The sequence below is a fragment of the Trichoderma atroviride genome, chromosome 3, assembly GCF_020647795.1.
Source record: "Trichoderma atroviride chromosome 3, complete sequence".
Classification (NCBI taxonomy): domain Eukaryota; kingdom Fungi; phylum Ascomycota; class Sordariomycetes; order Hypocreales; family Hypocreaceae; genus Trichoderma; species Trichoderma atroviride.
In genome coordinates, this window is record NC_089402.1 from 871,871 (window position 1) to 896,364 (window position 24,494).

The following is a 24,494-nucleotide window of genomic DNA, read 5'->3' on the forward strand; positions in this document are numbered from 1 at the left end:
GCCGGTCATGCGCAATTGGCCATCCTTTCCTGGTAGAATAGGCGGATGTTGTATTGGCTGGTGGTCTCCCACCAACCAGTTACCGCAAGACTTGAGTTGGAGGCGATGGCGTTGGGCGACGATGACGAAGGAGTCGTAGAAGGGGACGAAGGAGCGCTCGAAGTCCTCGAGGACGCTGCGGAGTTGTGATGTCGCGACCCAAGAACACCGCCAACCACAGCCGCCACTATCACCACCACCAGAATCATCGCTGCAACCGCAATCCATATTATCCTTCTTCTTCTCGCGTTTTTCTGCTGCGTTGTGCTTTCGATTGCTGGTGCAGCCACATTCTCGGGCTTTGTCCTGACGCTTGAGCCAGGCAAATCGGTGTCGACCACTTCCAATCCATCGTATCCACGGAAAGGCTCTGGTGCTTCGTCGCCATTTCTCGTAACATCCACCTCTGGCAAAACTTCAGGCCCTGTGGCCTCGGCGAAGCGCGATCTCATGGGCATCAATGGGGGCGCCTGGAGTTCCTCGTCGTCGCCAGGTAGAGGGAAAGACAAGACAAAGTAGCACACGAGAGGAAGGAGAGAGAAGGAAGAAGAGATTGACAAAGGAGGATTTGAGACACGGCGTCGCATGACGCAGGAAAACCTGCCAATTGGCAGAGCTCCTTCGGGTCAATTCAGCCTGTGAGTGGCTCCCTTGCTCCTCTCAAATCTGCGCGAGGTTCGTGTAGCATCGTTCCACTAGCCAGCTTTCACAGCCCGATGAGGCGCCAAGAGATAATTTGGCAGGAACAGGATGCTGAAGGATGCAGCCTGTAGCCAATTGCAAGGCTGTGAGTGGTGATACAAAGCTTTGGATCGGCGATAGGATGCCCAGTTACAGGGTTGATGCCGCAGTAGGCTACGAAACAGGCGAAGCGGTAGATACCATATCTGTCTATACATAGAATTAGGTGGTAGTAGGCTGAGCTGGGAGCGTCTTCGCTGAGTTGCGAACGGACCTTGCAATACATGTACTCAATGTGTTGACAGCCGAGCTGAATTAGCATCACTAAAACACACGGCAGTTAAATACCACACCTCTTATAGGTAACCACCATCTTCCTCGGCTGAAAGGCATGGCCACCACTATACTGTTTATTTCAACGTCGATACTCAGGAGTGAATGGTATACAGACATGACAGATGTTCCATAATTTCCACCGCGGAACACGGAGTAAGCCGCCATCATCGCCAGGTCCATGTTCCCAAGGGGGAAAAGGCAGTGCTGTGGGCCACGAACCACGAGCCACGAGCCATAGGTATCCCCAGCCGAACTAGAAAACGCTCCAACAATGTCTTTTTCTAGTTTGTATGGACCATGTTTCTAGTCATCTCTGTCCACGCTAGCGTCTTGACATCTCGATTTTTTACAAAATGCGACGCCTTGTTCAAAGGTCATTGCTCTCTACGGTCTGAATGCTGGTGGAATGCTGTCCTAGAGGCAAGTCAAGGATATTGTTAGCATGACTTCAGTTCCTTAGCCAGAGCATCCAGCAAGTCGACGGCAGTACGCAGGTAAATATCGGGAACGCCTTGCAAGTTTTTTTTTGGGGCGACAGCACTTCAACGTCAGCAGCGGAAACTGCAAAATTAGAGAATGCGGGCTATTACACCCTCGAGGAAATTAGACCGCACCGCAACGAATGGGGATGCTATTATCGAGTGTGCAAGCGGGTTAAAATTTCTAAAAGACATGTAAATACAAACAATATGAATGTCGCAATTATACTATCCCATATTCCAGGCCGTTGAATCAGTCTTTATACCATTTTCCATCTATCCAAGTGGAATATCCTGTTCTGTAAGCCAGTTAGCGGAGCCAACTACATGTACCAAAACCCCAGCGGTCATCATGGGCACTAGTCGAAATGAACTCACACTTTACGCGTACTCTCATCAAGAAAAAAAAGAAGGGGAAAAACTTTAGAGAAAAAAAAAGGTCCATCATCAATGCGCTTTATTTCCCAGCGGAGGTTCCACCCAAGAATTTCGCGTCAAAAGCGCGCAGCTCTTTGCGCATGCGTGCTTCCGCCTCAGCCACTGCTTCGGCGTCGCCCTGCATCTTGCCAAAGCCCGGCGGTGGACGTTGACAGCTGGGACCTGTCTCTTTGCTTTCATCCTGAAAATGACTGAGGCTGTATTTGGGATCGTTGGGAGCGGGAACGCAGGGGCGGGCAGCGGCTTGTGTAGCGCTGTCAGTGGCTTCGTTGGCGCTGTGCGATGGTTCAGCGTTAGCGCGCACTACTTGCACGGATACCAAGCTCAAGCGAGGAACGGGTGGGAGAATGTGGGGGAGGTGAGCTGTAACTTTCGATCCATTGTCAAGCTCGATCCAGGATCTTATGTGGTCGAATGGCCCACATGAGAACCCAGAAAGAAAATATCCGATGTAGAGGGGGCAGAGGGAAGCAGAGAAACAAGAGGAAACAGAAAAGCTAAAGCAGAAGTCCAGCTTCCAGATTGTACTTACACAGCGCCATCGCCACAAGTCGCGCCTGTAGATGAAGGAGGCATGAGGGAAGACTGGAGGGTGAATGGCACTTGTACAAAGTTCAGCTACGTCTACCAAGCTATGGCCACGAACGATGCTGGAGCAGCTCTGGGAGAGAACGAGAAGAGGGCCAGGGCCAGTACTTATAGCCATGAGAAGAAGGACACCAAATGGACATCAATTGCAGGACCGTCAGGCAACTAGTTAAACAGCGACATCTATCTTCTGTCGAGGAGGGCTACATGTATAGAGCAGCACGCGGCGGAGGAAGCGACCGAGGGCTGTTCCATGTGAGAGGCAGTCCAGAGCTGGCCGCCGTAGCAGACAAGATACACCGCCCTCTCCAGAAAGTAGACAAAATACAATTGAAACTACAATGGCGGCGGACGACAAACGGCGGCCGCTGCGCGCCGATTGCCGAAAAAGCAAGAACTGTGTGTGATGCCTCTGCACAATCCGGTCCGAAATCCAAAGCCAGCTGTGCACACCGCATCATTGTACCAGTACACGCGAGTTCACTGAAAGCGCCGCCACGCTCACGACCCATTGGGCGGTTCTAAAATCCCGACTCCAGTCGGCAGGGCATCTGTCACCTGAGCAAGACTGGCAGACAGGAGTGAGTACAGGTACAGAGCCATTCTTCTGCACTGAGACCACAAAACGTCCCGAATAAATGGATTGTTATCTCCGCCGCCTATATGAGGAAGTGTGGATAACGGACATTTGCGCAGTCGGTAGCGCCGCTTTAGTATCTGCAATGTAACTTCCTACTTAGGTAGTACCCAAGAGCTGTTGAATGCAAAACACACAATCATCAAGTACCTGGGTACTAACTAGCAGAAGGCAAAGCATCAAGACGGCTGTGCTTGTAAGGTAGCTGTTTGTATATTGCCCTGGTATATCCAGTAGCAGCGCACCGCGGTGGTTGAGGCTCTGCTTTTCTCCTTCCCGCACAATCCTCATCGGAGACAATATTACTAGCCAGCACATCCCGCTCAGGTGACCATGCAGCCCAAAAAGCCTTTGAAGAACACACAGCGCATCATCACCCTCAGGTACCGAAAATGGATATTAAGGGGTACCATCATCTGCTTACATCCGAGGCTAAGGAATTTCTTTTTTTTTTTTTTTTTTTTTTTTCCGCGTTTCAACCTTGGGCGCCCTGGATCACATTCGTATTTCCATACCTATAGAGAGAGCCACAATTAGCGGCCTAGGCTTATGGCTAGTTTTTGTTTTTGCGAGGCGCAAAAGAGGAACAAAGAAAAGAAACACCTCAAGACGCATACGAGACAGTCGAATTGAATGAGAGGCGCGCCGTGGTAAATCCCTACTGCCGACATGACGTGTGTGCTGAGCTACCACCTGCATCGATTCTACAGTTACAGCCAGGCTACTTTTTCTCCAAAGCCAGAGTGACATACAGAGTGCTAGTCCATTATGTATTTTCCGTACGGGGTAAATAAAAAAGAAACAATATGTCGGTATGACCTAAATTAACTACTAGAGCCAATGGTTACCGGTCGGTGAGAACGCGGAACGTACAGCAGTTCAAAGTCGCAACAAGGGTTGAAGTAACTTGTAGATCTGTGGTGGGTCACGTAACCGCCAGACTTCGAGCCCGTCTCTGGAGGCGTCCCAGTTACTTACCCGTTGGGGTAATGTACTGGTCTCTTTGCGCTTCGTGCCCCATCCTTTCGTACCGTCTGTGTCAAAATCTAACCGTTTGTCCGGACCAAAGGGGAGCCAAACAGGTTGACATGTGCTTCCAACGCTGACTTCTATGCTGGCTGGGATTTCAAGCTAGACAGCTGGCTAGGCGACAGCTGGGACAACAGGGCCAGCTAATAGGACCGGCCAAATAAGCGGGCAACGTATCGCCGAAAATCCTAAGAACCATCCCAATAAGAACAGGCTCGAAATAAAGTATTCCCCTTGTCCTCATAGGTACCCCGGGAAAGAAGAAAAGGTCACTTTCTCCACTTTTAGGGTGCCGCCCAGTTGGTAATGGGATGCCATCTGATCAATCTGTTGAACTAGGTACCTAACCACCGGGTCAAAGTGATGGATGTAACTTAGTTAGGTACTTCTTTCGCCGAAGTGCATGCTGGCACTTATAACACCCTCTAGGCGTACAGCCCCCACGATACCTAGCAAATCATATAGTAGCACGTATGTTTGTCTTTGCCGCCTGAACCAAGGATGAGCTAACCGACGCCAGGTCTCAGCTGAACCCGGTATCTGGCGTACAATGGCAGGAAAACGGGCCCTCCCCTTGGCCCCTTTGTTTGTTTTGCTTTTCTTTCCTTTTTCTTTTCCTTTTCTTTTCGTTGTTCCACTAACACAATCCCAGGTAAAAACGCTAGACGTTATGCTAAAAGGGCTCCATAGATTGCCGTCCCCAAATTTCGGACGCTAGAGCGGACGCTAAGGTTAACCCAGACGCTGAGCTAGATCGGGCAATTCCAAAATCCGCCATCGTCATCGACACAGCCTTGATATGAATCATGAAGGATTAGCCGTTTCCAGGCCCTCCCGCAGTGCCTCGCTTTGTTTCCTCGGTGTGAAAAGCTGCCTCGCGCTATCCGCACGCTTCACCACACTTCATGGCTTCTCACGGCATAAGCCGGGTTAAGGCACGCCCTGCCCCGTCGTATTATCGTGTGCTTTGCCCAGCTAGGCTCTTAACCAGGCTTTCATTGAGCCGGAACGGCCAAGCCTGTATGCGGATTAATTACTGGCTGTCCGTCTTTCGGTCGTATGATAAACAGAGGCATCGGGTCGCCTATCACATGCAATGTAATGTTCATTTTCACATGTTTTTTTTTTTTCATACAAAGGGCTATTGGTAGAAAACAGCGGTAAATTCTTTGGTAGTAAGCCGGCAGCAGACTGTTGTATCTCATCATTTATTACCAACCAGAGTGGTCTAGGTAACGTGGCAGTTACATAGGTAGGTAGGCAGATGTGGCTGGTCATTCAAGGGACATTGATGTTTCTTGCTCAGATTCTATGACAAATAGTAAAATCAAGGACTTATCACAGACATGACAGACTCCCGACACACTAGAGAGGGTTTCCAGGAGCCGCGATTGTTGCTAAAAATATACAACTTCCAGCTTTCAACAAAGGTAGCTCCTATATCAGCATCCCAAAAGTTTGGCCCGAATTAGTTGAAATCTCAAGCTACATACAACTGTCCAAATTTAGCCATGAATGCTCCGCGCTTTAGGTAGGTCTTGGAGTAATTCTTGGGGACTGTCGGTAAGGCTCGAGGGCTCTGGGGAAATCCAACTACCTACTAGTTAAGCCGAGGAAAAGCCCAATTAGTGCTCAATAAAAGATGAAAAAGGAATAGCCCCTTAAAAACACGTATTAAGGTACATGTATATTACTAGTAGTAATCGCTTTACATCAGGTACCTACTCGTGTCTCCCTGAGACTTAGGTCATCTGGATCAGAGACAAGTCAGGGGAGGAGCAGCATGAAATCATTAAATAAGCCTAGTACTAACCACTACTTCTCAAACAGGTCGTACAAAGCCTACTGACTGTATAACTACATGTACCTACATGTACCGTGGTAGCTTGCTTAATATTGCCTTTTATCAATGGAATGTTGCCTTCTCACAAAAGGTCCTGCGCTTCTCCCAGTGGCCGCGAACCATGTACATTAATTATTATATATGGTTGCCTTGCTGGATGGAGCGCGACGCCCTGAGCGCTTTTCTCCGAGGTTGCGTATTTTGCAATAAGAAACGGGCCACGCTCTTACTGAACGAGGCTACTATCCTCATATTGGTTTTCTATTCCGACACGGAGATAATCCCACAGTTTTACTATCTACAATTGGCTGCACCAAAGTCTTCAGGCTCTACTAGCCTTAAAACGTCAAGGCTTGATATTTCATGTATGTGCGTGCGGTGACGGGACATAGTATCTTCTTACTACAAGACCGCCAGAGCTATAAATCTCCCTTGATCCCCCTTTATGCCTGTGCATTACAGTATGAACAGCGGCCAACATCAATTCGGTTATCCTTTATTTGTCTCAATTAACATATATCCTCTTTTCTCTGGCTTCTACTTCTACTTCAGCGTTCAAGTTTAACACCAAGATGCCTTCAATTTCTACTCATACCACGAGCAATAGCTGTGACAGGTAGGTATTATTACCAAACAGAGATGTTTCATTATGTCTATCCTTCTTCCTTTAGACAAAAGAAGGTCTGTTCTTTAGATGATAGAGTATTCGTATACGTACATTGAGCTTCATTACATGTACATACCACCTATCTACCTTGGAACACCATCAACTCAGATGCCGCACATCCTTTTATACCTGGTGGTGATTTACTAAAGCAGCCATGCTTACAACCACTTTGCGCAGTGCAAGAAACCCCACCTTGGCCACTCACAAGGGCGACTGCCAACGCTCCCGTCTCTGCGACAATGACGGCATCCGCCGTTTCCTCGCTGATCAGCACCATACTCCTCCAGTTGGCCTCGGCCCTCTGCAGACAGAAGATGAGGCTAAGGCTGCGGGTAAAGCTCGCGCGTCCGCAAGCATTCGTGCTTTTAAAGCGCAGTTTGGCTGTGGCAATACATCGCCGGAGACTCAGTCTGAATGTACGCAAAAATAAAGTAGCTGCTGGGAAATGGTATTGATACACCTGCAATATATAGATATAGCGCAGTGATGTTGTAGATGCTCTATATACTATCTAAAGGGAGCGAAGGGACAGTTATTACCATTGCGCGCCAGGGAGTTTCTGGTAGCAGCTTCTACAAGGAAGTGTCTCTGGGTGAATCCTCTGATGAGCCTTTTCATGCCTCTAAGAGGCTTACGGAGACAGAAGGAAAATTCCAACACCGTCTTACGAGGGAAAAAAGACGTCACTAGAAAACAGGGTGGCGCACGATGGTTGCTGCTAGTCTGGCGATGAATACGTGGATGTATTTATGCGCGCAGCCTTTGGGGGATACCCACCCTCATCGTCTTATACCTTAGGTACCTTGGTATATCAAGTAAATGCATTTAGTACTAGTATCATTAGGGCCGTGTTACCAACAAAAAAAAAACATTTCTTGTAAAGCAAGTGTTCAGTCTACCTACACGCTGGTTGATACATCGCTACTGAGTCTTGTATTACAACAGAATATGGGTACTCTGTAAAAACGCCTTGTTCTTCATCTCACTCCACTCTTTTCCAGAAATCTGCCTATGTCTTCCATCTGGAATACCCCTCCAACTACAAGCCGCTTACATGGTCTATAAAATACACAGTAGTGGGGATATTGGGCGCTGAGCCTTGGTCTATTGTTGATTGGTACAAGTCGGGCACCTCCAAGTCCACGGGTACAGACACCGTGCCGACGGCCCCACCAAAATCCGGCCATGGGGCGGGCTGAGCTGGATGCCGTGGGAAGCCCATCTGGAGCGGCATTAAGCGACCGGTAACGCCGTCCATCACAGAAGAGACAGAGCCACACTTGGATGTTGGTATGAAATCCATCCTGCGACTCTAGCTCTCTGATGCTCTGGCGTTTACTTCTGTCAAGGACAATCCGTCTCCCAGAGGTGCTAATATGCAAACATAGGTACATGTACAGTCTTGAACTACGTACCAGCACAAGGCAAAGCATCAAGACGGCTGTGCGGAATTAAAGCTCAAATTCCGCACGATCCGATTATTCGCATGTTCCCCTTGCATATCCGGGAGCAGAGCATCGCCCTAGTTGAGGCTCTGCTGTTTTCCACCCTGGACGCATAATCCCCATCGGAGACACTCTTACTAGCTAGCCCATCCCTATCAAGCAAGCGACTATACAACCCAAAAGGCCTTCAAGAAGAACATACGTCGTATCATGACACTCAGGTACCGGCAATTGAGATTAAGGGGTACTGCCATCTGCCTATCTCCGAGACCAAGGAATCATATCATCATCCGTGATAGTTCTTTCGCCTTCTTCTTTCTCGTTCCAACCTCACCGTTGGTGGCTTTCGCATTCGTATTTCCACATCGCGGAGTTGCGCATAGGGTTTGCGGCTGGTCCTTTTTCTGTGGGGCGCAGCCTTTAAGAAGAACAGATGAAAAAAGAAATAGCTCAAGAGAAGAACACGACAAGTGCATGAGATATCCGGGTTGAATGAGAGGCGCGCCGTCGTAAATCCCTATTACCAACACGACGTGTGTGCTAAGCTACGAGGTACCTGCAGCGTCTCGGTAGATACAGACAGATACAGACGCGCTTTTTTATCTATGAAGCCAGACTATTATACAGAATACCAATGCAGGTTTTATATCATATGGAGTAAATATAAGTAAAAAGAAACAATGTGTCGGTATAGGCCAGGGAACCTATTGGAGCCGATATTCGTGGGCTGGTGAGGGCGTGGAATGTTTTCAAGTCGCAGCTTTGAAGATTGAATTTAGATCTGTGGGCCATGTACGGATACATACGAACCGGATCCCCCTGGAACTTAGTAGTACTCTTTTGGGGCCCTTTTTTATAGCGGCCTTGTGCTTCTTGTCCGTGAGGCAGCTTGTTAGCTGATTAGAAGGCATGACTTCGTATGCTATGATAAGAAATAGACATTGTGAAATCATGGGACATGTCCTCTTATTCGCTATATGTATACATAAAATCCGATTGGTTGAAGCATAGACATATTGCGTCACGTCGTACCCTCGAACTCTACAGGTACAAGGCGGCAAGCTAGAGGAGAGTTGGAACGACAAAGCCAGCGGCAAGGATAAGGGCCAAATAAACAGATCCAACAAAAGAACAGATCCAAGATTAAAATCCAGTCGCGGTCTCCACTTTCATGGTGCCTACCCCCCTATTTGAACATGGGATGCCGTTTCGACAATCGAGATGTTTAGACCCATCACGCAATCTGGGCCATTGCCGGCCCCGAGTAAGCAGAATCTGCCGAGTATACAGCACTGCGCATTACTGGGCGCCATTTCGTGGTCCACTCGCTGCGCTGTAGCGCTCGCAACACTAGCACGCTTGGCTACCCGCCTTCTCTGTCCACGCCCCAAATGCCCACGAACAAATTCCAATTACCCACGGATGACTAGGTAGTTAGTAGACAATATCCGGCCTGGGTTAACTTGGCTGCATTTTACTATGTAAAGGTACTTCTAGCTCATCTTCTTCTTTACATAAGGAAAAAGGATAACCGGCTGTTATGTTAAAATTGCAAATACACTCGAGTTATGTTCACGTGCTGAAAGCCGCGGCAGTTGAGAAAAAGATTTAAAAAAGTAGGCGCCCTGCAGTAAGCAAGGCAGTGTTAGTAAGGTAAGCAGGCTGCTATAGTAGCGATAGTAAAAGTTGGAAGAAAGGTAAGAAGGTAGGTATCTCGGGAAGATGAAGCGGAAGTAGATGCTCTTACCTTGAGAAAATTGGTACGAAAACTAACCTAATCCCAGCATAGCTTAGACGCCCGTCAACAATTGGAATTTATCTTGGGCATTTCGGGGTTCAAGATGTTTAGTACGGTATTAGACGTGGCGCTAGAAGGGCTAAACTGCCGCTAATTTCGGACGCTAGAACGGACACTAGATTAGACCAAGCGCTAAGCCAAGCATCGGACAACTTCAAAAGAGGCCGGGCTCAACTCATTTGGGTTGCCGGTCGCGCCGTCGTCATCGGCAAGTCTTGATATGGAGGATTTGGCCGTATCCGAGCTTTTCCACAGCAGCCCCTCCCCCCTTCTTGCCTTTGTCATCCTCCTTGAAAGAGCTACATGTACCTCGCGCTATCCGTGCGGTTCACCACCCTCCATGGTTTCTCAACACGGCTCAAGTCAGGTCAAGACACGCCCTGCCCCGTCGCATTATCGTGTGCTTTGCTCTCAGGTTTTATTACAGATGCTAGCTAGTAATAGGAATGATGTACCCGCGACGCACTGCAAAGAGTTCGCAAATGCCGCCATTATCTCTGAGAATATGCAGCGTCAAACGTTTAGCATTGGTACCTAGCTTTTGGATATGGATGCTAACAGTTTGGCACAAAATAGCAGAAACCTATCTATAAACGCCCACCTCTAGCAATAAATATTCCGTGCTTTAGGTTCCGGGGCAGCACGGCATGATTGTTGGGAGCTCTAGATGCGACTCGTGCAATCGGGGAATTGTGCAAGTCGGGTAATTGTGCGAGTAGTCCTAAAAGGTAAAAAGGGATAACTCCCAGAAGCCAGTAAGTACTGAGGTAATATACTACTAACGTCCAAAATGATAAACTGCAAACTTCTGGATGTACTCGTGTCTCGGCCAAGCTGCAGAAAGCATTATAATGATAGGTCATTTGGGATCGGAGGCCTAGCAGGGGAGAAGCAGCATAAGGTTAGATTAAATCAGTACTGCAAGGTACTTCTCGAAAGATCCTATAACACCTACTACCTTTGTGGTTGCGGGTCTCTGCGTGTACTGTGGTGTCGTGTTCAGCTTTGCCTTCTTTTTGTCGCATCCATCCTTGCAATGTTGCCTAATGTGAAAAGTTCATGCACTTGCCGAGACAGGGCTAGTTGAGCACGGCACGATGTTGCGTGCGAGACTACCGCTGGCCATCTACAAGGTATGGCCATCTCTACCCCGTTGTCACCTCTCAGCACGGGGGGAAACACCCCGTTACATCTCAGTGCCGTTTCTTTAGCAATTGTGCTGTTTATACATCATTTGATACGTGCGGTCAATGATAGCACGATAATACAGGCCTACCTATTTGCTGAACAATTGGCTACTGCAAGCACTATTAAGATGCATGGAAACTACAAGCTGAAGGCTTGATAGTTACTGTGGTATGTGCCCATGGTGAAATATCAGGATTGATGCTTGTTTTACGTGGGAATTCCTGGATCGTATGTTCCTATTAGCAAGAAAAAATTCAGGCTAAGCACATTAAGCCTTCGACAAGGAGGTGTAGCATTGGCGTCATCTCAATAAGGCAGTATACTGTACAGGGAAGGCTACAGGGAATAGGGCACTATCGCCATCCATCGGCGTCACAACTCGATCGGCGAGCTAAAAAGGGCGGTCTCTGATCGCTAGTGCTAGTGCTGGTGCTAGTGCTGGTGCCGGTGCTGGTGCCGGTGCTGGTGCTGGTCTCGCCTGATATCAATCCCATCCGGATTGTACATCCCGAGGGGCGCGGACCACGTTAAACAACATGAGGCCGTGACAGCTGCAGTTGTTTCCCCACGCGTGCCGATTGCTAGGCTCGCCTGGCTGGGGGGCGTTTGGTTCTGGCGCTCGGCGACGCTCCGTCTGTGCTGCTACCGTTGCCATCTAATCGCCATCAGGCCGGGTTGGAATCGAATGTGTTCTGTCTCTGCGTGGCATTGATTTTCGTCCTTGTTCCTGCTTTGTACACGCCCGCACTAGTGGAGCTCTTGTACCTTAATTTGGTGTCCCATGCCGTCTGGGAAAAAATACTAGTAGGTAACGAATACTCTTTTTTTCATCGGGGGGCAAAAAAGGTTTCTCGGGTTAAAAAGAAAAAAAGGCAACCACCCTTTTTATCCTATGTAAAAGCAAGGTCACAACTCAAATGGCTGCAAGAATGCCACTATGTCCGATGCTTTCGGTGCCTTCTTGGGGTTTGTCGCGCCTGTAGAGCCCACATTTCTCCATCAGTCTATATTTTAGTCTTCTTGCAGCCTTTTCTCTCGCTGAGATGAACAGCTGTATATATATCGCCACTATGCCCTCTTCATTTCCATGCATCACAATGAATCTTGGTCAATATCAGTTCAATCTCATTTCATCCATTTAATTTGAATGCGAAATACTTTTTTGCTTGAGCTTCTACCTGAGCGTTCGAGTTTTGACGCTACAATGCCTTCAACATCCACTTGTATCATGGGCAACGCCTGTAACATGTAGGTACTTGCTACATGAATATGAAAATAGACCCACCCTTCATTATCTTTGTTCTTTTGATGATAGAGCATTCGTATACGTACATTGAGCTTCATTACTTGTACATACTCCAAGTCGAGCTCAGAAATTCAAGCCATGAACTCATATGTCTCATATTCTCTTATACTTCATGATCATTACCCAAGCAACAATGCTAACTAAGGTACCTACAATTCTTTTCATAGGGCAAGCAACCCCACCACCCCGGCCGCTAAAAACGGCGACTTCCAACGCGTCCGTCTCCACTACGCCGGTAACGTGAATCGCTTCCTCGCCGATCAGGTCCAAACCCCCCCAATTGGCCTTGGCCCTGTGCAGACAGAAAATGAGGCCGTGGGCGCAGGTGAAGCCCGCGCGGCCGCCAATCTTGACGCTTTTCATATGCAGTTTGAATTTGGCAATAAGTCTCCGGAGGCCAAATCTGCATCTACGCAAAAATAAGCTGCTGCTGAGAAGAGGTTGTTAGTACCAGACATCTGCAATAGGGAACTGTGGCGGAGGGAAGAGTTTTACGTTCCTGTGGCAATAAATATATATATATGTACCTACCTATATCTGTAGCCTTTGGACAGGATACCCACCCTCGGGGTGTTGCGTGCATAGATTGGCCGGTGTACGTATGCGCTAGTATCGCCAACCGCAGGAATGTTCTCATCTGTTGTCATAGTGTTGAACCTATTTGTAGTTTACAAGACCAGACCTATACGTGGCTACGTGCATGGTGGAACGAAGCACTGCTTATGGAAATTTGGCCTGGCGCCGTCAACTGAGGTCCCTGCCAGGTCGCGCCATTCCTGCGGTCAGACGGCACTCTTCTGTCCTACGGCGTTTGGTAGGGCGATTGCAGGGAGACCGAGATGCGGTGGAGCGGCCGCTGGTGGCGATGTGCGCTGCCGTGGGGGGTAGTTGAGCAGACAAGAGCAGTCCCAAACGGGTGCCATTGTCAGGCCCAATGTTCTAGGTGTTTTCGATGCAAGGTGTGACGTGGAACCTGCTTCACGCCAATCTCAATCTACTGATAAGCACCCTTCATCTCAACAGAATAACAAGGCCTTTTGTACCGCTATACATCCACTACTGGGATAAGGTTGCTCGATCTGTGGCATCGTATGGGCTAGGCTCCAAGTGTATCTTCGGCATCGTCTCCATCGCATGACAGCACAGCTGTGTGCCCAGGAAAAATTTTAGATGCCTTTGTTCAGCCGTACTTGCATGTACCTATGTATGTAAGGCAACCATGGCACTGATATGTGATGATGATGGAAAATTCAAAAACTCTCGGATTATAGTTTATTCGCAATGTACATATATCCATGTGTAAGAGTATAATTTGCATATAATTTGCACCAAATCCATTTCATACAATACTGCTTAAAGAGCAGAACCACACTGCGTGGACATTGCGCATCTGCTTAGCTGCCTGCGGAGGGACTGCCGAATTTCTCATCGAATGCGCGCAGCTGCGCAAGCATTTTCGATTCTGCTTCGGCCTCGCTTGGTGATCGCTTCAAGCCGAGAGGCGGATGTTGGTCTGGGTCGGAGACAAAGCGGCGGACGATGAAGGTGGCATCCGCAGGGACGAGAGCAACGGCGGCTTGGGTGCAGCCCGTGGTGGCTGCGGAAGTGGCTGCGGAAGTAGTAGCGGGAGAGGCGGTGTTGGAGCTGGGACGGACTTTGGTTAGCCCGACTTAAGAAAAAGCATGTGTGCAGCGGAATCTTTAAAGAAGACGGTGATTGGCCAATCAGAAGACGTTGGCCACTGGCCTTGAGTTGAAAGCCTACATTAGGATACACCACAAATGTAAAGAATGAGTGTTGACTGTGCTACTGCGTCGGTAACGCTTGTCACGTCTTATACAGAGAAGTGACAAATAAATTAGAAAGAGAGCGCACTTACGTATTATTATTATTATAGGCAGCGTTACTAGCCATTTTGAAAGCAAAACACTCTGAGACAAGCGAATAAAGGCCAAAGTGTAACGGATAGGCTAAACAGCGCGGTGCATACAACAGCCAAGAATAAGAGATAAGTCGGCGACGCAATCAGTTTGCATGGCAGAAGAATCAAGAGAAACCGGACGGAGAGAAGGGAGGGAAGTGGCAATGATTAAATAGGTAGGCCCAAGAACAAGATTGCAGCCAGATTTTTGTTCTCTCAATGCTGTCAGCCAGGCTCGCTGCGCTGGGGAGCATCTCCAGTGAGTCCCACTCGTGCGTGATTCCCGCGAAATACTCAGCTTGAGCAGGCCGAGACAGTGATATAATTGGCCAAATAGTCCAGCCAAGGTACCTTGAGATGTATGAGCGCTAGTATGGACCGCTGCGTACATGTACCTGTGGTCCCGCGGACTACATCTCGGTTTGATGGACGACGCCATGTACCAGCAATCCCGGCGGTCATGCTTACCTAGGTACCCGGTATGGCTGGATCGGAGTCCCCTCCTCGAACGCGGGTGAACGAATCTGCTGGAGCCACCAGACCACAGGCGGTAGCTCTGCCACAGGAAGCAAGTGCAATCCAGATTTGCCAAGACCTTTGTCTCCAGCGGCATTTGTCTTGGCTTGGGACTGGCCAAGGCATCTTGGACCGTTGAATCCTGCCTATGGGCCACACTCTCTGGACAAGGCGGCGACCCGCCACTGCAACCCGCTGCAACCCCGAGCCAATGCATGCTACGTCAATCCTCTGTTAGTTCACAAAGCCAAGAAGCTATACCTGCTAGTACGAGTGGTGGCACAAGGCCAATGCACGAACCCATCTAGCGGCCGGCGACAGAGCAGTGATGTGAGCGCGAGCCCAAGTGCAACCATCGGTGCTGAAGCCCGCAGGCCCCGTTGCAGGATGGTACCACCACAGATACAAGTTCTATGTACAAGTACCTATGTACGGTAGTACCAGACCATTGATGCTTGCATGCCACCCATGTGCCAGTTTCTTCACTTACCGTAGTCCGGCTCCGTACGTGTATCCGTAGCTTGAGCCAAATCGACGGGCTCATGCTCACAACACCGAGTGCTGGCACCTATCAAGTTGCATTACAGTGGCTCAAGAGTCATCGCATAAATGGACTCACCGATTCTCGTGCCCCTACAAGACATGGCAATGAAGAGGTGAGATACGATGACGGAGGCCCTCTTGCGGGCTCTACCCCCATGCGCCAGGCCGATGCACAACAAGAGCCCCATTCGCAACACTAGACTCCTTCCCAGAGTTGGCGGCAATCATCGCGTCGTTCCGTTGTGGGTATGGAGTAGTCCATAGGACTCCAATCAGATTCTAACGTATCTCCCTCTTGGACTGAGCATCTTATAAGCCGCTTAGCGCCGCAGAAATATTCCGCGTGTCGCAAAAGCAATATATGTATATGTATGTTATGTAATAAACTACCATCTTTATAATCATACTCGAAGAGACAACTCTAAATGGCAACACAAATGACATTTCTAGTTAACATTTGACTACTTGCTTCATAAACAAGACGAAAGTGTAGATTATTCGGCCCCTCGCTCACAGGACCTAGGCAAACGGTGTGCCCCTCTCTACCTATTTCATCCCCGCTAAATTCACGTATATGCCTAGCATGTTTAAGAAAGAGGTCAGACGAGCTTATTATTAAAGGCAAGGCACCGAAGGCTTTCCAGATGACTTCCATAACCGGGAAACCACTCCCCAGACGGTGTGACGGTGGAGGCTTTGGTGTTGGAAGATGGCACATGTGGAAGTCTTGCCTTCATATCAGTCAGTATATGGCCAATGAAAATTTACGAATCACAGACTAAGAAAGCGTGTGGATGAGCAGCACCCGCGCAGGAAAGCTTCCAAGCACAGCCATTATCACATGTACTTTACGTGTACAGCTTCAAGCCATTAGCATACGGCTCGTAGAATTTTATCAACTATGAATAAATGCCTCATCAGCTCCCTATGGCTCATCTTCTTTGTCTCGCTTTTGGAGCTGCTAAACTGCCAAGCAAAGTAAAGGTCGGTCCGGACTGTCACGTCAAAGTGAATAGGCTGTCTAATGTCTCATGTCAAAATGGGACGCAGCATAATAGCCAATAAAGCAAGTATAATAACTATCAAGGCCCACTGCCTACGTAATTATACCAGTTCCAAACTCGTATCTTACGAGCCATGCTCACATGCAGCTACCTTCATCCCGCTATCGTCTACCAGCGCGAGAGGAGGACGGTGGGAGGGAAGACTTCGTTTTACATCATTTCAATTGCCTTGGAAAAGAATTTTTTAGATTACCATGTTCATTTTATGCCGATTGAAGCTTCTAGATAGCCTGAGACTGTTGGAAGGGGATGATTCAGGATGGCCACAATGACTTTGTCTTTTTCTACTTTGTAGCTTTTGTGGCTGCCCTTTGGGCATTCTCGTATCTTGAGCCTTATGGAGCTCGCAGAAATCCTAGGGGATGCTCTCATTGGCCTTTCTGCGAGGTGACGCGGCGAGACATACATGCATGTTTGCTTCTCTACTGAATGAAGGGTGTCGAAACGTCTCTCAATTGGTTTAAAGGAGGGGTTTACTGAGACATCTCCTCATTAAGGCTTCTCGTTTGGGCTCTTTGATTGTGAGGCATACTGGAGTGAGAAAACGGCGGTCCAGTATCTAGGTTTACCCATTTGGAGCAAATGTACGAATTAAGTTTCTTAAATCTTCTTCTCTGTCTTTCTTTTCTTTTCGTTGATAGAGCATAATACTACTCTTCCTCTTATTCATAGACCCCGTTTCACATAAATCTGCCTATTTGTTCAGTTTTTGACGGCAGAATGCCTTCAGCCTCCATGCCTACCTCTATGCATAACAGTAATGGCAGGTGAGTATACTAATATTTTCCTTCGTTCGCTGCGACAAGAAATGTCTGCTACCTTCATAGCCTATAGCATAGCGGCACACGTACACTGTCTTCATATTTCATTCCCGTCAAGCAGATGCATATAAAGGAATCATCTCAATAATGCTAACCAAAGGTTGATGTCGTTCAGCGCTAGCAAGCTCACCACAGCTACTAGTAATGATGGCTCACAGCGCGCACATCTCCATCGCAGCGATAGCATCAGCCGCTTCTTAGCTGATCGAGATCAACGACTTCACATCGAATTTTTCTCTATGCAAACGCAAGATGAGGCCAAGGCCGAGAGAGAAGCCCGCATGTCTAAAATTCTGCGTGCTTTTGATATGCGATTTAGCGGTGGCGACAAGTGCCCAACAGCCGAATGTAAGCAAGAAGAAAAATTACGTACGAGGAAATAAGCCGGCAAGATATTTCAAGTATGTACAAGTATTGATCGATCTGCTTTTTGTTCATGGTGAAATAGCGATGTTTATGTCGCTTATAGGCCTGCATTTGCAGATCGTGGGCGAAATAGGACCTAGCTAGCATAGTAGTTAAAAAAATGCAAGTATACGCTCTTTTATAGAATCCATACATATCTACGAACTGTTTCGTTGCACTTTAGATTCTTGAGGCTTGTAAAGGTGCGCGTTGGTACAATTAATTGCAAGCGTTTGCATGTTTGGTAGTGAGTGGAAACATGACCACAAAGCCTCAATCATTTTGGCTGCCACCCACTACGCACCTATATAAAACGTATAATCTCTAGGTAAGGACAAAGGAATAAGAGTCGCAAGCCCTATTATACAGTTAGTAGCAAGGACACATGCATCTAAGACATGTCCATTAGTACCTAATAGCAGTGCGTGTGGGATGTATTATCAGCACTAACATCACCCTATACGCTCTGATAGGCGGAGTAAGGCTTTTCTACCTACCTTTGTCAGTAAATCAAGAGACTATGCACGCCTTGGATGTGGAAACAGTCTTCGGCGGCATCAGCAGCAGCAGAAGAAAAATACAGTTTGGCTATGTCACTCTAAGAAGTTACACGTATATATGGCTATATTGATCTCAAGTTGCGGAGCCAATGACATCATTGCATAACATGCACTCTCATCTCTATTTATGATAGGCCATATCAGCTTATGCCCCTATATGAAGCATACCACCTATGATATATACGTATATACCTGTGTCTACTCCTTTAGGCCGCCATAGCAGCGACATGAAAATCGGAATACTCCTGGAATAGACAATAGGACACAGCGACCACTTTACACCGCCTACAGCCCTCTATTGATCTAATCCGACATCGCCGTGGCGCACTTTAAGCCGTCTAGGGGCTAATGCGCGTGGATCAGATCCCTGCATTGATGGAGAAGCATGCCCAGCCGCCATGCGGGAACCTGCTGAAGATCATACGATGGTACTCAAATGCTGTGCATGGGGCCCCAGTAGTATCGCATGAAACCAATGCTTATATAGACGTCAAATCGGAACACAGGGATAACGGAAGGGCACAGAGCCGCCGCCTTGGATACCGATCCAGCCCAGTAGAAACGTAATTCAAACTAGTGGTACGTAAAACGAATAATTGACCAATCGGAATATCTTTCCGATGTTTAGCTACAGAAATATCAACAACACACTACTGCACATGTATGTAAATGAGCTGTCTGTGGAACAATTGCGAAGAATGAAAAGGGTGTTTCGGCTGCGCACTGCATATACATGCATATAGGGATGTGACTATGCAGCACATGCATTAGGTAGCGTGTGTAAGGGAATACGTGTTCCAATGAATAATGGGCTGCATATTCCAAGTGTCAGTTGACGCAGATACGCGGCATGCAGTCGACTATGAGCACGTTGATAACCAGATACTTTGACAAATATCAGTTCAACAACTACAGTTGCTGCAACTTTCTACATCTAGTTAGTCTACTCTGGATATGTTGGAGGGTTGGCTCCGACCTATATGGTAAGCAGCAAGTCTCAATTATACAAGTACCGGGTGCTTGGGACGACTTCATCCCTTCAACCAAAACGCAGATATAGCAGTATCTGTAAGATTGCTTGGGTTCACATATTAGCCAGTGAAGAATTTTGAACGCCTAACAAGGCAGTTTCAAAACCCAACGATCCCTTCACCCCTGTATCCCTGTATCTATGCGGGTCTCTGTCTGCCTCGATGTTCTGAACTTGGCACCGCTAAAAATAGCACAGAGAACTGATGTACTAGTAGCACATGAGTTGTTGCTTCTTACCAGTACCAAGGCAGAAAGGCGGCCCGTCCACGGGTGTTAAATATGGTAAAAAAAGAAGAGCCGGGGATTCAATACGCCGGCATTCATGCATGCAAGCGCGCTCTCAAGTCTAGGCCCTGATCCGAGAAACTGACTATGTTATCAAAACCCCCCCGAGACCCCGCTACGGAACCCTTTTACACATTCACCAAACTTTGGGATTCCAATATCTCCTGTATCTCTTTCTTTCTCTGAAGCTCTGAATGGCTGAGGCCTTCCATAGCTGCAAAGGTTTGCGCGTCACGCCGCAGTAATTTGCCCACGCCTCCTCACTTCGCTTGGCAATTGGGCCGCCACTTTAATTCCTGGCATTGGGCAACTGCGGTACAGCGTAATCTATTGGCAGTGTAAGCGCAAATGTGGTTATTAATGCAAGCATCGCGCAGAAAACTAGCATATGCGCTGGCATAGAGGAAAGAAGGCATATGCGCAGAAGGCCGAGGCATGCGAGATGTAGTTAGTCATGTGTGCTTATGGTGTTTATCGCCCTGGAGAGCTGGGGATCAAGTAAGCCGCCAATAACGGGCTATTCACGGGAAAACTTGTCATAATTACATGTGAAAAAGAATACGTGTTTGTCTTGTGTCTTGCGTAACAATTGCTGTGTTACAGCGGTTAGGGCAGATGGGCCACGGTAGCAGCATAACAGGCACTCCATACGCCTCTTATCCATTCATGTACCAAGTTGATACATATATTCTTGACCACTAAACTACCATAATGCAGCTTACAGCAGCTTTGGCACCTTTGGTGAAACACTACATCTAACATGCAACTGCCTTGCACTAACAAAAAAGTATACTAGGACCAAGCTACTGGAACTGCAGCGGTGGCTCAATGCCGAGACAGTATATTAAAGAGGTCATGGCCACCCTGATTTCCAAAGCACGCGTCCTAGAATTATAAATTTCTCTCACTTTCGTCCCTATCTAATGTAACAACCTTTGTTTTACTGCTCGTCTTGAGTCTTGTAGCCCTGCCTAGGCTTCTCTATCCGTTCAGTCTTCTTCTCTTAAGGCATTGCATCCATATTGGCATTGTCACACCCTACATCTCAAGGATGGCAACTACGTCTACCAACGCCGCTCCTAGCGGAAATCCCCGAAAGTATGGTTGCTCACATATTTCAGTTATCATCTTGTGATATTATTTGGCGTCACTTCCCCTTCATGTAAAACAAGCAGTGTGCCGTTATGTATCCATGACTACACCCAACTCCAGCTTTTGTTATACCCGTTTTCTCTTTTACTGATGACACGTATCACATGTCCTACAATCACTGCGCGTGTCAGCTCCCTATCCTAACATTATTTTGAAGCAACGGAGCTACGGCTACAGGTACCGGCACAGAGATCAATCCCCGTCGTCTCGCCCAGACTCCTGCCGATCCAGGTTACAGCATGAATCGCTTCCTCTCCGAGAGCCCCTTGCCTGGCGTTGTAACAGGGGAGACTCAGGGGGCGGTAGGAGCCCGTATACAGGCAGAGCTGCGAGATTTCGATTGCCGATTCAATTCCCCGAACCAAAGGAACTCTTCTTGAACAAGGGTAGCTGAGAGGGGCACGAAGTGGTCACTATGCATTTGGAGCTTTTTTCCTTTTTTTTTTTTTATTAGAGAGGCATTGCAAAAGCAGCAGGCGAAAAAATGATGGGTTATCAAAAGGGTATTATCTGTTCAAGATACGGAGTCAACCAAGGAGATTGGAGTCAATTTTAGGCCGCTGAATACACATTTGTCTCTCATAATCCAATGTTGATATGTTATGCACAACTTACAAAGCATGTTCCTAATCGAGAGGCGCCAAACCATTTGTCATTGCTAACCTGAAAGGGTTCGTGAGCATGTCATTAAACCAAGGCAATAAATTGTACATCCAGGCATCAGAAAAAGGCAAAAAGGCATCCAGTGCTGGCAACACTGGTCACGCCATCTGGACTACCAACCACCTCTTTCTGCATTATCACACTCTGCAGCCCATATCACAGTCGCACAATCAAGACTGGAAGACTCACGATGTCCAACAGCGTCCCCTATAACTCAACGTCCACCCCCTTTGGCGCTTAGATTGTCTGCGGGGCCAATCTTACTGGGCATACGGCTCAATTATCTATTGCCACGTCGAGCTTTTTGGAATTCCTTGTCTTCTTAGCCCTTGGCCTTTGAATATGCGGCCCAGCGGGAACGATTCCTTTGGAAGGGCGAGTCTCATTATCCAATACAATGCCTTGTTTCTGCAGCAAATCGTTGTGTTTTTACTGGCGGACTTGGTCGGAGCAAGCGCGTATGTCGTGCTACGCAAATAACATGACTTTTACAGTTTGTTCGGCCCCCTCGTTGACACGTCTTGGCAGTCCCAGATGGAAATAAGAGAACAAGGGAAGAGGAGACCGCCAAGGCCTAGTATGGGCCATTCTGTAAAGGCGGCTTCGCAGAATGCTCAATGTGACGGTTCGTTTGTGCTCATAGCGACCTGAGCAACGCGAAAAAGGGCATTACCAGGATTGCTTTGATGCCGTTCCATACCCAGCGGCTATTTCAGCTTTGGATAGCGATGGCGGGTTGCAAAAGAACCAGGCATCATATCGCAGCTCGTATCCCTTTAGCCAAAACAAATGCCATCATGTTCTCTGGGAAATCGACGACATCGTGGCACCGATTCTAGCGCCTGTTTACAGCTAGTTCTCTCTCTCCTTTCTTTTCTTTTTTTATGAATACACATCGCGAAGGATCGAATACAGGAGGGCCGGGGGCGGGGGCGCAAGGCAGAGATAGCATTTGAATAGTCCGCGGTGCCCTCTTGCCCCATGTGCACTTTCAAGGAGGCGTTCAGCGCTTCCCGTGCGCCTTATCGAGGCAACTCTCCCAAGATTTCTTAGTTGACACCTTGATCGAAGATTGTGGATCTCCTATTGAGGTTCTCGACCTGGGATCGTTGATGTGAAAAACAAGGCGTCCAAGCCGTAGCGGCATCTATCTTATGCATAGAGCATCTAGTAGTCTGCATTAAGGAAAGGCAACTTTGTCAACTTCGTGTCGTAGGATCGCATGGCAGTAGTAAAAGGGGTATTGGTGCCTATTAGGCGAAGTTCGAGGTTGGATGTTGTCGCGAAGGTAGATGGGCTTCTCGTAAGGCGTAACAGAGATGCAGACGCCACCGCGGATTGCCTCCAAGGATGGTCCCTGTGCCGCTCGATTCTCATATGTCTCCGCTCCCTGGCTCTGTATTGATATTTCATCGTCCGTAATATATCATTCATCGGGTAGTCAGCCGGTCGTTTCTTTCTTGCGTAAACCCAGCATCGACGCCACAGCAGGGAGGACGCCTCTTTGTAATTGGACCATGACGAAGATCATGAAGAGAAAATAGCGCATCAGCAAAACAAATTTTATAGAAAAGGCGATGTATATGTATGCGAGCGCAATAAGAGAAGAGAAGAATACCCCTCATAGACCCCACCCTAAAGGCTGGTAATCTAGAGGAGCACTACCTCTTCTGGTTACAATGACTCCCTTTTTCAGAGTATTCGCCAGATGCTTCGCAAAAAGAAACATTTGGATTTTTTTATTCGGAACTAATAAATATCCTGCTGGGATGGCTCTTGTTATAGTCATTGTATTTTCTATTATTTTGTCTAGACACTTCAGCCTCATTCCTATTAATAGATCAAAGCCTGATTGTGGGTGTCACAAGTTATAGCTGTTCTCGCGTCGGTAACGGTCTGGTGGCGAGAGAAAGCCTTATCGCGAATTCGTGTCAAACTAAACGCATACAAACGAATCTGTTTTCAGCCCGTTGTATGCCGCGTAACATGACAGTGCAGCAAACATGTAGAAAAAAAGCGAGCGAGAGCAACACCAAAGGGAGGCGAAAAGGCTACTAATTAGGCAGCAGAAGGCAGAAAAAGCCTTACAGACGCCTAAATCGCGATCAGCCTACAATTAATACATACATTTTCCAGTTGCCCGCTTCCTCGTGATCTTTTGAGGGAATTTCCGCCCACTCAGCCGCAATGCTACTATAGGGTCCACCTCCCAAGGCGTCCCGGCATGGGATGAAAGAAGATAAGGCAACTTGGAAGCGCAAAGCCTTACTAATTAACATTAGGGCATGCTGGCTGGGAGCTGTGCCAGTCAGTATGAAAAGAATTTAGCTTGTGTGGGATATGGTTGTTCTCTAATACAACAGATAAGGCCGTCGTACCCAAGCATGGCAAGATAAATCCACGTCTATGCCGTGTACATTAAGTTGTAATAAGCGACTAATATATCTTTTCTGCCTTGCGGAATAGCTTGTGGGAACGGTTCAGTCCTCACTTAACTGCATAGCAATGCTTATTTCTAATACAGCATGGCATATAATACTGTTGCAAGATATTATACTCCTATATCCCGATTTCGATTCAAGTAAAACTCAGAGCTCGGGATTGACACCCGTTTGCGGGCATCCACTTTAACAACAATACAAGGCTGCACCTCTATAGCAAAGGATCTATTCCAGTACCCAACGCCGCCTACCACTTATAATTTTATAGTGGTAGGCCGGCACCGAATAGTTCTAGATGATTTGCCGTGCCGGGAGATTAGTAGGCTTTAGCTCCAGATGCCAAAGTGTGCCAAAGGAGATTGAGAGGTGTTGCTTTCGCTTATTACCAAGACCGGAATACCAGGGTGACCATGCTGCAGAAAGCTTGTGCTCCAGCCTTATGGAGATTGCCAATGGGTTCTAGGTAGGGCGCGCTGTCTCATGTTACGTTTGTATCTCGTAGTAGTAGTAGTACGGGAATAATGATTTGGTGTCAAAGAATTTGACAAGAGAAATGCGAAGAGGCTCCGGCTTGCCGAAGTAGAATTGATTCCATGCGAAATGGGTCATCCGCTGCT

General features: G+C 47.8%; 7 protein-coding genes across 7 annotated transcripts; 3 read left to right on the plus strand and 4 right to left on the minus strand.

The window, feature by feature from the left end:
- Nucleotides 1-5: 5 nt before the first annotated feature.
- On the minus strand, nt 6-626 carry TrAtP1_005510 (uncharacterized protein; the record flags this gene model as incomplete). The annotated part of the gene is made up of 1 exon (XM_066112739.1): nt 6-626. The coding sequence occupies one exon, from the start codon at nt 624-626 to the stop codon at nt 6-8; it is 621 nt and encodes a 206-aa protein (XP_065968824.1).
- A 1,366-nt stretch (nt 627-1,992) lies between these two features.
- TrAtP1_005511 (uncharacterized protein) lies at nt 1,993-3,022 on the minus strand (the record flags this gene model as incomplete). The annotated part of the gene is made up of 2 exons (XM_066112740.1): nt 1,993-2,248; nt 3,015-3,022. The coding sequence occupies 2 exons, from the start codon at nt 3,020-3,022 to the stop codon at nt 1,993-1,995; spliced, it is 264 nt and encodes an 87-aa protein (XP_065968825.1).
- A 3,869-nt stretch (nt 3,023-6,891) lies between these two features.
- TrAtP1_005512 (uncharacterized protein) lies at nt 6,892-7,167 on the plus strand (the record flags this gene model as incomplete). The annotated part of the gene is made up of 1 exon (XM_014089265.2): nt 6,892-7,167. One exon carries the CDS (start codon nt 6,892-6,894, stop codon nt 7,165-7,167), a length of 276 nt encoding a protein of 91 aa, XP_013944740.2.
- A 4,938-nt stretch (nt 7,168-12,105) lies between these two features.
- TrAtP1_005513 (uncharacterized protein) lies at nt 12,106-12,897 on the plus strand (the record flags this gene model as incomplete). Its single annotated transcript, XM_066112741.1, has 2 exons — nt 12,106-12,134; nt 12,642-12,897. 2 exons carry the CDS (start codon nt 12,106-12,108, stop codon nt 12,895-12,897), a joined length of 285 nt encoding a protein of 94 aa, XP_065968826.1.
- An 839-nt stretch (nt 12,898-13,736) lies between these two features.
- Nucleotides 13,737-14,489, minus strand: TrAtP1_005514 (uncharacterized protein). The gene is made up of 2 exons (XM_014089264.2): nt 14,354-14,489; nt 13,737-14,118 (listed from the first exon to the last, which is right to left on the minus strand). Exons 1-2 carry the CDS (start codon nt 14,386-14,388, stop codon nt 13,869-13,871), a joined length of 285 nt encoding a protein of 94 aa, XP_013944739.1. The 5' UTR covers nt 14,389-14,489; the 3' UTR covers nt 13,737-13,868.
- Nucleotides 14,490-21,454: 6,965 nt separating this feature from the next.
- TrAtP1_005515 (uncharacterized protein) lies at nt 21,455-21,649 on the plus strand (the record flags this gene model as incomplete). Its single annotated transcript, XM_066112742.1, has 1 exon — nt 21,455-21,649. One exon carries the CDS (start codon nt 21,455-21,457, stop codon nt 21,647-21,649), a length of 195 nt encoding a protein of 64 aa, XP_065968827.1.
- Nucleotides 21,650-22,616: 967 nt separating this feature from the next.
- Nucleotides 22,617-22,955, minus strand: TrAtP1_005516 (uncharacterized protein; the record flags this gene model as incomplete). Its single annotated transcript, XM_066112743.1, has 2 exons — nt 22,617-22,832; nt 22,923-22,955. The coding sequence occupies 2 exons, from the start codon at nt 22,953-22,955 to the stop codon at nt 22,617-22,619; spliced, it is 249 nt and encodes an 82-aa protein (XP_065968828.1).
- Between the last annotated feature and the right edge of the window lie 1,539 nt (nt 22,956-24,494).

Excerpts from the sequence above, each read along its gene's own strand:
- TrAtP1_005514 (XM_014089264.2), bottom strand. The coding sequence starts at position 14,388 with ATGGCTAGTAACGCTGCCTATAATAATAATAATAC. Across the intron at positions 14,119-14,353 it reads GCCTATAATAATAATAATAC|CTCCAACACCGCCTCTCCCG; the intron begins GTAAGTGCGCTC and ends AGTCCGTCCCAG.